The following is a 14,562-nucleotide window of genomic DNA, read 5'->3' as shown; positions in this document are numbered from 1 at the left end:
CAATCTTGTCTACTTCCAATATCCAGGAGGATAACTATATGTTTTTCTTTGGGTTCACCTTCTTATTTAGCTTCTCTAGGATCACGAATTATAGGCTCAATGTCCTTTATTTATGTCTAGAAACCAATTATGAGTGAGTACATCCCATGTTCATCTTTTTGGGTCTGGGTTACCTCACTCAGGATAGTGTTTTCTATTTCCATCCATTTGCATGCAAAATTCAAGCTTACATTGTTTTTTACCACTGAGTAGTACTCTAATATGTATATATTCCACACTTTCTTCATCCATTCTTCCATTGAAGGACATCTAGGTTGTTTCCAGGTTCTGGCTATTACAAATAATGCTGCTATCAACATAGTTGAACAAATGCTTTTGTAATATGATAGGGCATCTCTTGAGTATATTCCTTTTCAATGATACATTAACTGAAAGGCATGGCTTATGTCATAATGTTGAATTCTTCGTGCCTTCTTTAGGTCATTTTCACTCAGATAACCAGTCATAGGACCTGGAGAAATGCAGCTGAGAGAGGCAGATTAGCAGCAAGGCTGGGGTTTACAGTGCTCAGTCTTGTCTTAAGAGATTCACTATTTCAAGTGACTTCCACTAATTGAGTGTGAAGCAGCTTTGTTCCAAGACACAAGTCTCAACAGAGAAAGAGTAGCAAGGAAAATGAAAGAGTAAAGCCGCAAGTCAAACCAGCAATTTTCTTATGTGCAATGGACTGAAATCCATTCTGTATGAACATGTGAAACCCTTCCCACTTCTTATTGCCTTCCCAGTTCTTATTTATTGCAACTGCCACGTCAGACTGGTAACAGTTAACTAACAGTGAGCAGCGCTGGACCTTGCTCCAACTCTTTTGAGCCATAACCTTTGGGTTCCCTTAGTTCTCAAGGGCATTGCAGGCAACTTTGATTTAGAATGTGAGGTAAGGGGGAGCATGAGTGGGCAGAGCTGATGATTGGTTCTATTAGTTAACATACTGGGGAGCCATAGGTCCCATGAAGTTACTGCCCTGTCTCTCCTTCTGTTCTCTATGTAGGCAGTTAAAAAAAAACAGGCCTTTAATGGATAGTATTATTGGTGTCTGCTATTTGTCCTATCAAAGTGTTATGTAACTGGATTCTCATGCTAAGTCATTTCATTTTATGGTAAATCAATGTTAAAAATTTAGTACTGTCTATTTTATAGATGACAAATATAAAATAGTTAACGCTACAAAACATGAGAAGTCATTGCAAAACTATGAAGGAGGTTGCCTTTTATCTGCTGCCTAAACATGTAAAAGTTAAAAATCAAATTTGAAAATGTTAAATCTTTATTAAAACCTGGAAAGCCAAGAGTGGATTGAAATTCTCAGGATCTCTGGGTTTGGCCTGGCAATATATATATTATATTGGTTTTTCGAGACAGGGTTTCTCTTTAGCTTTAGAGGTTGTCCTGGAACTAGCTCTTGTAGACCAGGCTGGTCTCGAACTCACAGAGATTCACCTACCTCTGCCTCCCGAGTGCTGGGATTAAAGGTGTGTGCCACCACTGCCCAGCTTGGCCTGGCAATATTGATGCAACATATTTCTTGTGTCTTTCTATTTTATGCTATCAGTAGCTTTGAAACCTGAGTTACCACTCTGCTCCAAACATATGTAATGTTTTGATTATGCAGAGTTAAAGGTGGAATCTCATTCCCTCAGGAAAGGAGACTTTAGGACATAGCTTGTCCTGGGCCTGGAAATGAGCCTTGGAGTGAAAGAGGAAATTTCTTATGCAAGTTAGTCAGAGTGCCATTCAATAGGATTCTCGTGGTCTTGGTCTTCCCTGGTGTCTGTGTGGCCAGAGAATGCAAGAGTAGTCTACTGAATGCCAGTAGAATGCCAGTGGATTTAGGGATTAGACTTGACAGAATATACCAAAATCGTAACGACTAGTGGAATTTCGCAATTTACCAATAACTTGTTTATTCAAGAGCAACTGAAGCTGTAATTGCTCATTTAAAATGTTATACGCAGAATCTAAGAAGAAGAAAGTAGTTTTTGAAAGTATGCACAATGTGGAGCTAGGTAAATTACTTTGAACAAACTTAAAACTAATGTATTTTGAGATTGAATCATGAACTTGCTTCACTGGTGTTGCATGTTTCATTGGTGATAAAGTATGTGGATACAGAATTGTCTCGAGTTCTCTCTGAAAAGCATACATGTTTTTCTCTCAGTTTTACTTTTATTTATGTAGAAATATTTACCTGCCCTGTAAGTCATGTACAAAGAACAATCGTTAGTGAAGAGGCAGTCAAGCTCAGTGATTGAATGTACTCTGATTTGAATGTGTTAACCCCGAATATGAAGCTCACTAATGGTCCCTGGCTTTGCAGAGAAGGATTTGGGAAGGCAAATGGTCTTTGTTAGTCACTTTCTTCTTCTCATACAGCAGATCTTAGTTCTCAAGCAGGCACTATTTAGTTATTTTACAATGTTTTTGAAGTATACTTTTCTTTGTTGTGGCCTTTTTTTGCACAAATTTCCCTGAATACTTTATACATATAATCTACAGCAAAAATATTATATAGGACCAATATAGGAAACTCATTATATTGCCAACAGTGAATTGTTTCTATATACACAAAATTGCTATAAATAATGAATTTATAGAAAAATAAGCAGCAAGAAATTTTGAAGGACTTCTATCTATAGTTCTCGAATGGCTAACATTGCACATGTAACAATAGCCTCACCTAATGACATTTCGGGAGTGCATATACTGATTCTACATAAATCATAATTCTTTGATGAGGTAAAAACACGTTCAACAATCCTACCAGATTTGTCTGATTCAATCAAGAGTTTGAAAAACCTTATAATTAAGGAAATAGTACCAGTAAGGTGGGCGAAGGCACTGCTGCCAAGTCTGACAGCCTGAGTTTGATCCCCATGATCCATACAGTGCAATGAGAGTTCCTATCACTACAAGATGTCCTCTGACCTCCACACATGCTATTATATGTATGTCTACACACACACACACAAAATAACTGCTAATTAAGAGAAAAGCAACTAATAGTCTAATTCACATATATTTAGTTAACACCTATGTAGGCCAAGCTCTCTGGAGATATAATTACTTTTTAATTTTCCTTTTTTTTCTTGTTTAGTTTTTCAGAACAGGGTTTTTCTGTGTAGTCTTGCCTGTCTTGGAACTCTGTAGACCAGCCTGTCCTTGAACTCATAAAGATATGCTTGCCTCTGCCTCCTGAGTGCTGGGATTAAAGGTGTATGCCTCCACCATCTGCCCTTTTTTAAAGTTTTATTTTTATTTAATTATTTAGATTTATTTTCTTATTATTTTGTGTGTATGAGTATATTGCACCACATATATGCCTGATACCTAAGGAGTTGGTAAACTTCCATGTGGGTACTGGGAACCAAACCTGGGTTCTTGGCAACAACAAGTGCTTTTAACCACTAAGCCAACTCTCCATCCCAAGAGATGCAGTTATTGTTAGCTTATCACATGTATTTGCAATGTGCTAAACATTGAGGAGAGCATATGAGAAGGGTAAAACATGGTGAATGACCCTGAAAGATTACACTAATACTCTGCCAGTATGTGTATGAGTGAGGTATCAACTAAACAGGATAAGCATATGCATATATATGCATAAATGTATATAGTAATGTGAGTGGATTCAAAAAATAAAATCATTTTGGGGCAAAATATTTGATCATGTTATGAAGTATACATTCACAATTTTATTATTATAAATTTTCCTGCTGGTATAAGACATATTTGAGTTTTTATCTTATTATTAAAAACTGTCCTTTGACTAACTGGGAATATCTTCTTTACTATTTTTTAAAGATTATTAAATTTACAGCTGACCAACAGTGAACTGTGTTTTAATGAGAATAATCAATAATATTTCTTTCTTAATAGTTGAAAGAAGAAGAAGGTATAATATTAATTACCGAATCAAGGAGCTTGGCACTCTTATTCCAAAGTCTAATGATCCGTGAGTTCAAAATCATTTGGGCAATAATGTTGTAGTTTCAGTGTCCCACAAATGGGTGGGTGGGAAAAGGGAGGACAGATCCAATGACCAGGAAACGAAGCATCTTACAGCAAAGATAAGTCTTCTTCTGGTCTCCCTTTGAAATATCTATTTCAGCATCAAGACATTCCCTTGCCCCGTCCTTCTGATAGTCAAAATAAGTGTGTGAGCTGCCCTCAGATCACAGTGGCTCTCTGCATACTAACAGTATTGGCAATTTAATGGTAGTGTCAAAAGCTGTTTATGATAATGACTTGGATATTCAACTTATGATAATAGCATTGCTTCCAACTTAAGATTTATGTGAGCATTAAAATTAAATTGTCACAATGTCAAATATGTTCAGGCTCTAGAGAGACGCATGCTAACGTAGAATTGTAAGATTCTGGTGAATGATGCCGACCAGATTTTGGTGGCAAATATAAAGCCAGATATATAGTGTTTGAGATTGTAAATATCAAGAAATAACTAATCAAAATTTCAGTTTTGAAAGTAGAGCATTTGTACAAAGATCAAAGTCATTATCTGCAGCTTGAATGACGATTCAAATATGATCTCCCCAAATATCAACAATTTCCCCATCTAAAAAGGAGAGTGTTTGATAAAGTGACACTTGTGAGACATTAAATAGTCTTTCCTTAAATCTAAATGTTATAACTAATCTGGACAATAAAACAACTCATGTTAAAAATGAGTGAGATATGTATCTTCATTAGCACACTGGAAAGCACAGGCTTCAAGGTGAGCGTGGCAGAAGGACTCATCCCAGCAGAGAGAACTGAAGTGCTCAGACCAAGTTTGGGTTCTAGAGATAATCATTCAAAACTGCTAAAGCCACTAAATGGAGAACTCTTCTGTTATCCAGCTGAGTCTGGTTGAGAATGGATGCTGCTCTTCCAGAGCAACTGAGTTCCATTTCCAGCACCTATGTTGGTCAGCTCCTAGCTGCCTGTCACTAACCAACCATCCAGCCTTCCAGCATCTTCTGGCACTTGTAGACACTTGGACACACACTGCATACATTCACACAGATAGGCACACAAATAAACTTATTTATTTCTAGATTTATTTATTTTGTTGTTTTATAGGTATGAATGCATTTATGAATAAAATACATGCATGTTTTATATGTATGAATATTTCTCCTGTGTGTACATATATGGACCATGAATATGTCTAATGCCTCGGAGGACAGTAGAAGGCATTGGAACCCCAGATAATAGAGTTTTCGGCATTTGTCAACTACTATGTGGGTGTTGAAAATCAACCTTGGGTCCTCTGCAATAACAAGTGACTTAATCACTGAGCTAACTCTTCCCTCCGTGTACACAAAAATTTAAAAGTAGAAATCTGTAAAGTATAGTAATTAATTGCCTTTCCTTTATAATTGTTTTTATTAAAGTATCAGTAATGAGAATACATTATAAAGACTGAAGTTTTGTAATATTTAACATATTGTAGTTGTTTAGATAATCTAATTCTTTCTGGTTTAACTCATTGTGTAGCACATGACAAGCTTTTTCCAACAGATATATCAAGCCTTATGTTTTATGTAGGTTGTAGTGCAGTGATTTAACTCTGCCATTATTGTCCCCAACTCAGACAAAAACCACATATAAATGAGAGAGAATGATTACAGCCACAGAAACTATAGACCAAAACTGTCTGTGGCTATCGTTTGTCTCATTCTAGCCTAGAATATGGAAAATCTATTTCCCACAGACTTAGATAAAAGATAGTTGAGAAACCTTCACTCTATGCATTCTTAAGTATCTTTTTATTCATTATGATCACCATCCTCCTGACTCTCATTTTTCATAATGCTATCTGTTAACAAATAACATTAAGATTTTCCGGTAAACATGCTGAATAATGAATATATCTATATATGACTTTTAGCATGTCATTCAAACACCTGAACACTACATTTTGTTTTAGGATATTGCATTTCCTGCCTTACTGAGACCTCACCAGTGACTTTAGTATTCTTTGGGGTTCAGCAGTAAGGATGCCATGGTTGAATATAGAATCTAGCATCTTGAAAAGGATTTTACTAGAGTAGATGCTGGGTCCAAAGACCCCAGGAATGACTAGTCTATGAAACAATTTGGGCTGATTGGTTAAATTTTAAATGCTGATATGAATCCTTTAAAAGCTTCAGGAATAACACTAGGGAAAGATTGTAGGGAAAATACAAAGAAGGCAGGATTCTATTTGAAGAAAGAAAAGTAAGAAATAGCATTACTACATTACTATGTTATGGCAATCATTAACTAAAAGTTCAATTGGAAAACAACAAAATATGAAGAGATTATCAGTTTGAATAAATAACTCTCAGTTGAATCTGTTACATAGATGATAACCATTAAGATGAGAAATTATTATTAGATTTTTAGTTCAAGAAAATGGCTGGGTGTGGTAGCTCACATCTGTATTTCTATTACATAAAAGGCAGAGTAGAGAGGATTACTGAGACCAAGGCCAATTTTGGCTACACAGTTACTTTTAGTTAATCTCAAGTCACATGATGAACCTTGTTTGAAGAAACAAAAAAACAAACAAACCAAAAAAGGAGGAAGCCACAGAAGATCAGTAAAGCAAGCATAGTGAGCAAGAAGACCTGGAGCTCACCTAAATGTCTCATGTTCCTGGGCACAGGCATGGTGGAGCTACTCCTGTTGGGGACCTTTCCAGCTCTCTGAACTAAACTCTGGGGAATGAGGTCAGAGCTACTTTGAAGATGCTGAACTCAATGGCATTGTCATTTTTATATATCAAAACATTCAGGGCTGGAGAGATGGCTCAGTGGTTAAGAGCACTGCCTGCTCTTCCAAAAGTCCTGAGTTCAATTCCCGGAAACCACATGGGGGCTCACAACCATCTGTAATGAGGTCTGGTACCCTCTTCTAGCCTGCAGACATACACACAGACAGAATATGGTATACATAACAAATAAATAAATAAATAAATATTTTTAAAAAAACATTCAAAAACTTTATTTCTTTGCAGATCAAAGTCATGGAGTTAAAAGAGAAAAATATACAGACAAATTAGAGTTGAGAAAAATAATTTGAGAAAATACAAATCAGACTTGTCTTGGTGTTTTCTGCATTTCTTGATTATAAAATTCTGATACTTGAGGCTGGATAGATGACTCAGATGAAGAGGCACTGAACAATTCCTTCTAAAGTTCCCGAGGAATTCCCAGCAACCACATGGTGGCTCACAGCCATCTATAGTGAGATCTGGTGCCCTCTTCTGGCTTGCAGGCCTACATGGAGACAGAATGGTATATGCATAATAAAAAAATTAAATCTTTAAAATTCTGCTGCTTTAAAGTGGATGTCACACACCAGGTGACAACTGATATACACATTTTCTGCAGCTTTACCTGAGGGAAATCCTACGCTAATTTACACCTCAGGTCTTAATGTCTTGACCCTACCTTCAGACTTTTAACTCTCCTCCCAAAAATATTAAGATATTCAAGGATAATTGCGTTATGGAAAATAAAATGACAATGTCTCCCTTCTTTGTTTAGACATGCCTTCACATTCTTCATTTCTATGATAACATTATATTCTTTTATTTTTTTAATCCTACAGTAGTTGAGATTATCTCATAAGAGAGAACCATATATTCCTGAATACATGTGTATATATGTAGATATATATGAACATTTTTAGCATTTGAAGAACAAAGCCTTATTTATTCAAATATTAACAGATGCAGCAAACTCTAAGAACAGTCAAATGACATCGGTTACAGTCAAAAGAGTACTGTGTTCTCCCTCTCTATTTTGTAGATTTATTTTAAATCTAAATCTGCTTTAGTGTTTAGATTTGACTGTAATCATACTTTGCTTTTGATTTTTCCATTATGTTTGAAAATTTTATGCATGTATACAAAGAAATTTGAAAATATCCCTCATTCATTTCTTTCCCCATATATATGTACATTCATACATTTATGTATTATAGATTATATTTTATTTATCCAACTAGATCCACTTAGTGTTGGTCATATGTGCATGGGTGTGGGCCATGTCTTTTGTTTCTTATTCTTCCTCCTTCATATGCCCTTCCCCCTAGGGGAGGAAATGAAACAAAAATAAGGTTCCATATGGTTCCTGCTACTACTACCTAAAAGTTTCGATTCAGGAGACCACAGTATTTCTCGGTTACAGTTACCTCTTGGTTCAACAACAGAAATGACTTGTCTTTCCATAATTACTCTACCATGAGATACATCCCCGTGAATAGAATTGTTCTTAATAGTCATGGTGGCCCTAGAAAACTGAGTAGATAATATTTAAAATGAGCAAACACAAAGGTAGTTTTATACATTTCAGTAGACGGTTGGCCACTCAAATGTCTTTAACCCTTTGTGCAGAATGGATGAAGATGTATCTTTCCTTCATTTGTTGCCGCTAATGACATGGTCACCCAACCTGTTTTCATGAGTAATGTTCAAATAGTTGTTTCACAGACTTTATATTCCTGACCCATAATGAGTAATTTATTAACTTTATTCTAGTTTATAAAAATCATACAAACTAGGACAATTTTCAATATAATACTCAGACAAAGTAAAACAAAAACAACTGTTGGAAAATGTTTATTTTTGCTCTATGTGTGTAAATAATTTTCAGAGTGAGGGACACGGCTCAGTGAATGGTACTTGCTACTTACGCTCAAGGTTCTGAGTCTAGATCCCTGAACCCATATAAAAATTAGGCTTGGATGTGCTTGCCTGTAATCTGTCTGCTGGGAGTTGGAGACTGGAGGGTCTCAGCGCTTGCTTGGCCAGCCAATCTAGCAGAGCCAGTGAACTTCAGGTTCAGTCACCAGCATTTTCTAACCACATTAGTTAACATTTGGGAATTAGTTTGCTCTTGTTACTAATGCTATTAATAGTTCTCATGCAGCATGACATCCGTAATGTTTTCAGAAATTAAGATCACTATTAGCCCCTTCTATACTTCTATATTATTATTTCTACTATATTAAAATATTTTCATATTTTTCTGTGCCAAACTTAAATGATTTTTGAGAAATGCTTGTTTCTATTAATTATCTTAAATATTTTAAAAATATTAAAATAGTTAAAAATGGTGCTCTGAGTCCAACTTTAAAAATAATGATGTTATTGTTTGTGCAGAAAAATTGATTAAATGGTTTCAGGAAGCTTGCTCTGTTGCATAAAGCAATGTTGCTTAACTCTGCTGTGTTTCACAACCATTCAGGATCACCATTCAGGGGAGAATGTCCTTTTTTCTTTCTTAGAAACAAAAGCAACCATATTAGGAAATAAGTTAAAAGATTGGTACATTTGAAACGATCTTAAAAAATTTAGGCTTAAGTCGTCAGAAATGTACATTTGCTAGTTCATTAATGCAGAAATCCTGCCCATAGATTTTAATCTTAGAGTTAATAATAAAAGCAATTTTCACTAAAAATATAAAAACTGTAATGGTAGAATCATGATATTGCATTTAGCTCTCCCACAAAAAGTCACTTTATTACTTTCTTTTGACACTTATTTTCATTCTGGGATTAATTTTACTATATAAGGGCTTCTTAACTATTCTATTAAAATTTCTATTCAGAAGCAATAATATCTAAGAGTGAATAATAGTCATGTAAATCATTATTTCATATTAATGTAAAAGATTTTGTAAGTTCTTATGAATTCTGCTGACACGCACAATTGTGAAAAGGTTATCTCCCCCTTCTACAGTGATATGCGCTGGAACAAAGGAACCATTCTGAAAGCATCAGTGGAGTACATCAAGTGGCTACAGAAAGAACAACAAAGAGCCCGGGAGTTAGAACACAGACAGAAGAAATTAGAACAGGCCAACCGGCAGCTTGTGCTCCGGATTCAGGTTGTCATGAGATGATTGCCGTGAGCTGCACAGCGAACGTATAACTAACTCGTCACTGCTTTTCTTCACTGGTTTCTCTTATATATTTGCTTATTAACAACCTTCTCCCCCTTTGGAAAAATAATTTACTGCCTTTTAAAGCTTCTGAATTGGGTTGTTTCCATTAGATTTTAATTGGAGATCGAAGATCAAAATGACTTAAACAGACACAGAATGGGTGAGAACCAATTACCAAATGCAGAAAATGATGCTCATTTGCTGCACACACGATATTATCTCTCACATTGGAAAACAGAAACAGAACAACCAAGAGAAGCACTTGGCTTCTGTAAGATGATTTTGGACACTAAATTTCTCCCTCCTCTTTAATTTCTTTAGTGACATCATTATGGATTTCATTGCCTCAAGGCATATTTTACCAGTTTACTTTTTTACCTTTCATCTATTCATGTGTAGCAAAATATTAAAATATGGGCTTCATAATTGTATCTATCTCCTTTTAATGCAGACAGGCACATGGTCAAGTTATACACTTACCTTGTTTCAGTGAAATGCTCTTGAGTTATAGCAGGAGATTAACCAGGAGGCATAAGTGGAAGACTTTTCACAATTTGTTTAGTGCACTATTTAGCCACTATGATACCATCACATATCATGTGGTTTACAGACACTGTAAGGACTTTTTTCTTTAATTTAAGTAATTTTTAGGTATTGCAAGTACACCAGATTTCCTTATTTATGAAATATGTTTGTAGTTTGCCGTCCTCTTCATTTTGTTCATTAGCTAATTTGTTTTGTTTTCTTTCCAGTTTGATTTCAATCAATAATTATGTCAACTTTTCCAACGCATTATTTAACAATTTACAACTTCTTATTGGAAATTGCAGGAATTAGAGATACAAGCACGGGCTCACGGTCTGCCAATGCTGACTTCACTCGGCCCCGCTGATCTCAGTCCCCACCTCACCAAACAACAGATCCATCCTGAGAAGAACTCAGTAGTGGGCTGCTGCCAACAACTGACTCCGTCTCAGGGGACAAGCCCGGAGTTCTGCGAGCAAGCTGTGGCCTTCTCTGACCCTTTGTCCCACTTCACAGATTTATCGTTTAGCGCTGCTTTGAAGGAAGAGCAAAGATTGGACGGCTTGCTACTAAGTGATACAATGTGCCCCTTTGGAACAGACCCTCTCCTCTCTGCCACTTCCCCTGCGGTTTCCAAAGCGAGCAGTCGAAGCAGCTTCAGCTCCGAGGAGGGTGATGAACTATAAGCCACAGGCTCCAGTCATCAACCAGGAAGAAACGCCATGTTGGTGCTATGCAATCATGATCTGCGTTTCACACGTTATTTTTTCTTAATTCTCTGAAAGGAATTATGTTGCCCATGGGGGGAAAGTGATTAGAAGCAATGGGCAAGTCTGAGGGAAGAACAAACATGGTGTTAAAGAATCGCTGAAGAGCACAGTCTCGTTTCCTCCTTTGTCTACAGAGTCCAGATTTCTTTAAATTTGATTTTCCTGGAAAGTGGTTTACTTAATAATGACTCTGGTGTGATACCTGCAGAGCAATGACATGATGTTATTGGAACTATAGTCCTTAAAGAGACTGCAATATACCACTCCCCTCTCACTTCCACATTCTGTGTCACCTCTTATAGCATCGTTTTTGTAACGAATCAAGACTAACAAATTAGGTGATAATTTCCTCTCCATTGTCTGATGGACATATTATGTATGGTTGGACTCTTGTTGGGAAATTTACTATAAAATGAATATTTTTACTTATACTTGAAACTCAGTCTGTAATAACATGAGAATTTCTCAAAATAAAACAAAAACGTTTCTAAAAATGTTATTTTCTAAAATTAGATCCTGACTTTTAAAAATCAGTTCAACGAGCCTAATTCTGAACATCTTCTTGCATATTTATGTATGCCCTCTTGAGATACGAACCACAGTGAGGGCTCAGCTCCAGAACATGGCCCTCAGTCTTACCTGTTTTACACAAATGCACACATACATAGTGTAAGTAGGGCATATTATTTTATTTTGTTTCATTCATCTGATTATCTGAATAATGTCATAAACTATATACCAACCTTTGCTCTTCAAAATATATATGATAATCAATTTTAGTAACTAAAGTATAAAATTTCTCCATACTAGAAACATTTATTTGGATTGAAATTTGTTTTCATGTCCAATGTGAGATATAGATTTCTTATTCATAAGGGTTTTCTCAAACATTGACCACAGATTGAATATTAGACTGCCAATTGATAATCTGTTAGCTGAAATTACTTTTTATTTTATTCAAATGTGAGGGGAAGATAAAGTTCTTTTTCCCTTGAAACTTAGAGTGCCCTATGGTCTTCCTTTCTGTCACCAGTTAGTACAATGCAAGTATTTGCATGTACAGTATTTCATTTGTGCTTTTATTCTCGAACTTGTCTAAACTTTGGGGATTTATCAACACATATATTGCTATATCTGGCATGTGACTATATCTTAATGAATGATCATCAATGAATCAATGTTAACGGGGAAAGAGTCAGATCTGTGCTGGGCCCTGAGAAAATGTAGAGCAGATGAGAAGCACAGGATCTAATTCTTGAGGAGACACTTAACAAGACAACAGGAAAACAAAACCAAAGGATAGAGAATGTGCAGAATTTAAATCTAAACATAAGTTGTGAAAAAAAAGAATTCAAAGAAAGCCATGGTGGTTGCAAAGCTGAGGGAAAATGCAGCAGGTAAAATGCACAGTATAGATGCAAGGGGAATTAATAGAGGGGACCACTATCAACCAAATGATCAAAGAAAATAAGAAGACAAATATCTTCAGGAGGCGTTTGGTTGACAGATCTATATCCCTTTCCTCAGGAGATGTGAGAAACGATGTTTACATTTAGTTGTAAAGACAAATACATCGCGGATGCCATAATACACTAGAGGTTATATTTGTTATTAGAATAGGAATTTAGATAACAAAATGTGCATTTCTTGGTTGAGCTGTGATATCTGAAATATTCAACTGTTCATTATTTTGTACACAATATGTCATCAAAATCTTTCAAGTCCTTATGCTAAAGAAAAGTGATGAAATACTATTTCCTTCTGGACATTGATAGTCTCTTGCTTACCATATATCAGCTCAGATTTGGGAGTATTAAAATAATTTAATTGTCATATTCATAATTTCTAGGAATGACCATTAAAGTCAGATGGATTGAGTCAACCTAAAATATGTTATTTGAAAACAGATTTTTCTCAATATTTTTCCAGAGGGCATTTAGCACTTTTAATAATAATGACAAAAGTTTTCCTCAGGGGTGATAATTTGATCTGACTTTGCAAATCATAGGGAAATGAATGTTTTGTGGCCCATGGGAACCATACTATTCTAGCTGGAAGATTATTTCTTTTGAGACTCTACTGTCCTCTTTTGTGATATTCTAAGAATTTTTCAGGTGATACTGTTGACTTGACACCATCTTTCATTCTCATGAAGTAATACTGCTTGTCCGTGAAACTGAGATCTCGTGGTATTGGGTAAGATAAGGACTTGGCACAGATTGATAATTCTGGAGAGGAGGCTAATAAATTTAATGCTCCATTCAGAATGTGTAATTTCAGAAAATTAAAACTTGGGTAAAGATACTTTTAAGACAGAGTGGAATGGTACTCCCCCCCTCCATGTCCAAAATAATTTAAAACATTTAGACAGTAATTTTTAACTTCACAGCATAGAGGCCTTGAGAACTTAACAACAGCCATCTCTTCTTTTTCTAGAAAAATGCAGAACTTTGCATGGACAATAATTTTCCCACAACATAACGTTTTAAAGCTCCCCAAAATGTATCCATGGACACCAAATGAAAAGTTTCTACATCACATCTGTAACCCACATATGAACATAGGTATGTCAGTCAATGCCTCATATAGTGGAGGGAGTACTTATCACCACCAATATTCTAATTCTAATAGCACTGAAGTTGCATAGGAAAGAAAAAGCACACCAAATGTAAAATTATTTATCAGAAGTTGTCTATTCACAAAGTAGTCAACAGCCAAGCAATAATCCTTACTCAAAAAAATGACTCTTTTGTGTTGTATATTTAAAATTATGTTTTCTGTAAATATTATATTTTGTATACATCTTCCAGTGAAGTTTGGCATGACACATAAATATCAAGTTAAAAAACATAAACTGAAAAAATAGCTATTTAAGCATCTAGGAATCTTAGAAAAAAAAACCTCATGAAAACAGATGAATAAAAGAATATTGTTGCAGACTTTACTTAACAGAGACAGAAGAACTATTTGTCAAAGCATTCTACCACAGAAGACTGATTATCAAATCACTATTAATAAACAATTTGCTAATATGCAAAGAATTAATGTACAATTTCAATGATAACTTTAGTAAAAATTTCAAGATAATGTCCCAACCAATCTCTTTTCTAATTTATTATAAAATGTTGGATTCCTTCTTGTGGATTTGCATTAATCAGCCTTTTTCATTTCCCAATTCTCCGGCAATAATAAGACCCCCAATGATTAGCTGTAATGTGTAGTGTTCATTTTATCTGATGCTTGTTCTCTGGAACCCTTCCTGTATCAGTTGGAGA

The 14,562-nt window shown here is 35.5% G+C and overlaps 1 protein-coding gene across 2 annotated transcripts in view; it reads left to right on the top strand.

Annotated features, from left to right (window-relative positions):
• Tfec (transcription factor EC) overlaps positions 1 to 13,621 on the top strand; it is a 67,120-nt gene extending 53,499 nt beyond the window's left edge. For both annotated transcript variants that reach the window (XM_075953762.1, XM_075953761.1), the window contains exons 5-7: positions 3,934 to 4,009; positions 9,788 to 9,935; positions 10,823 to 13,621. In XM_075953762.1, the coding sequence (XP_075809877.1) occupies positions 3,934 to 4,009; positions 9,788 to 9,935; positions 10,823 to 11,203 (605 nt within the window). In that variant the 3' untranslated portion in view covers positions 11,204 to 13,621. The remainder of the gene's footprint in view (positions 1 to 3,933; positions 4,010 to 9,787; positions 9,936 to 10,822) is intronic.
• The last annotated feature ends 941 nt before the right edge of the window (positions 13,622 to 14,562 follow it).

The sequence above is a fragment of the Microtus pennsylvanicus genome, chromosome 19 (genome assembly GCF_037038515.1).
Source record: "Microtus pennsylvanicus isolate mMicPen1 chromosome 19, mMicPen1.hap1, whole genome shotgun sequence".
NCBI lineage: Eukaryota > Metazoa > Chordata > Mammalia > Rodentia > Cricetidae > Microtus > Microtus pennsylvanicus.
Note: the sequence above shows the minus strand (reverse complement) of the source record. Positions and strands in the feature narration are given on the sequence as shown.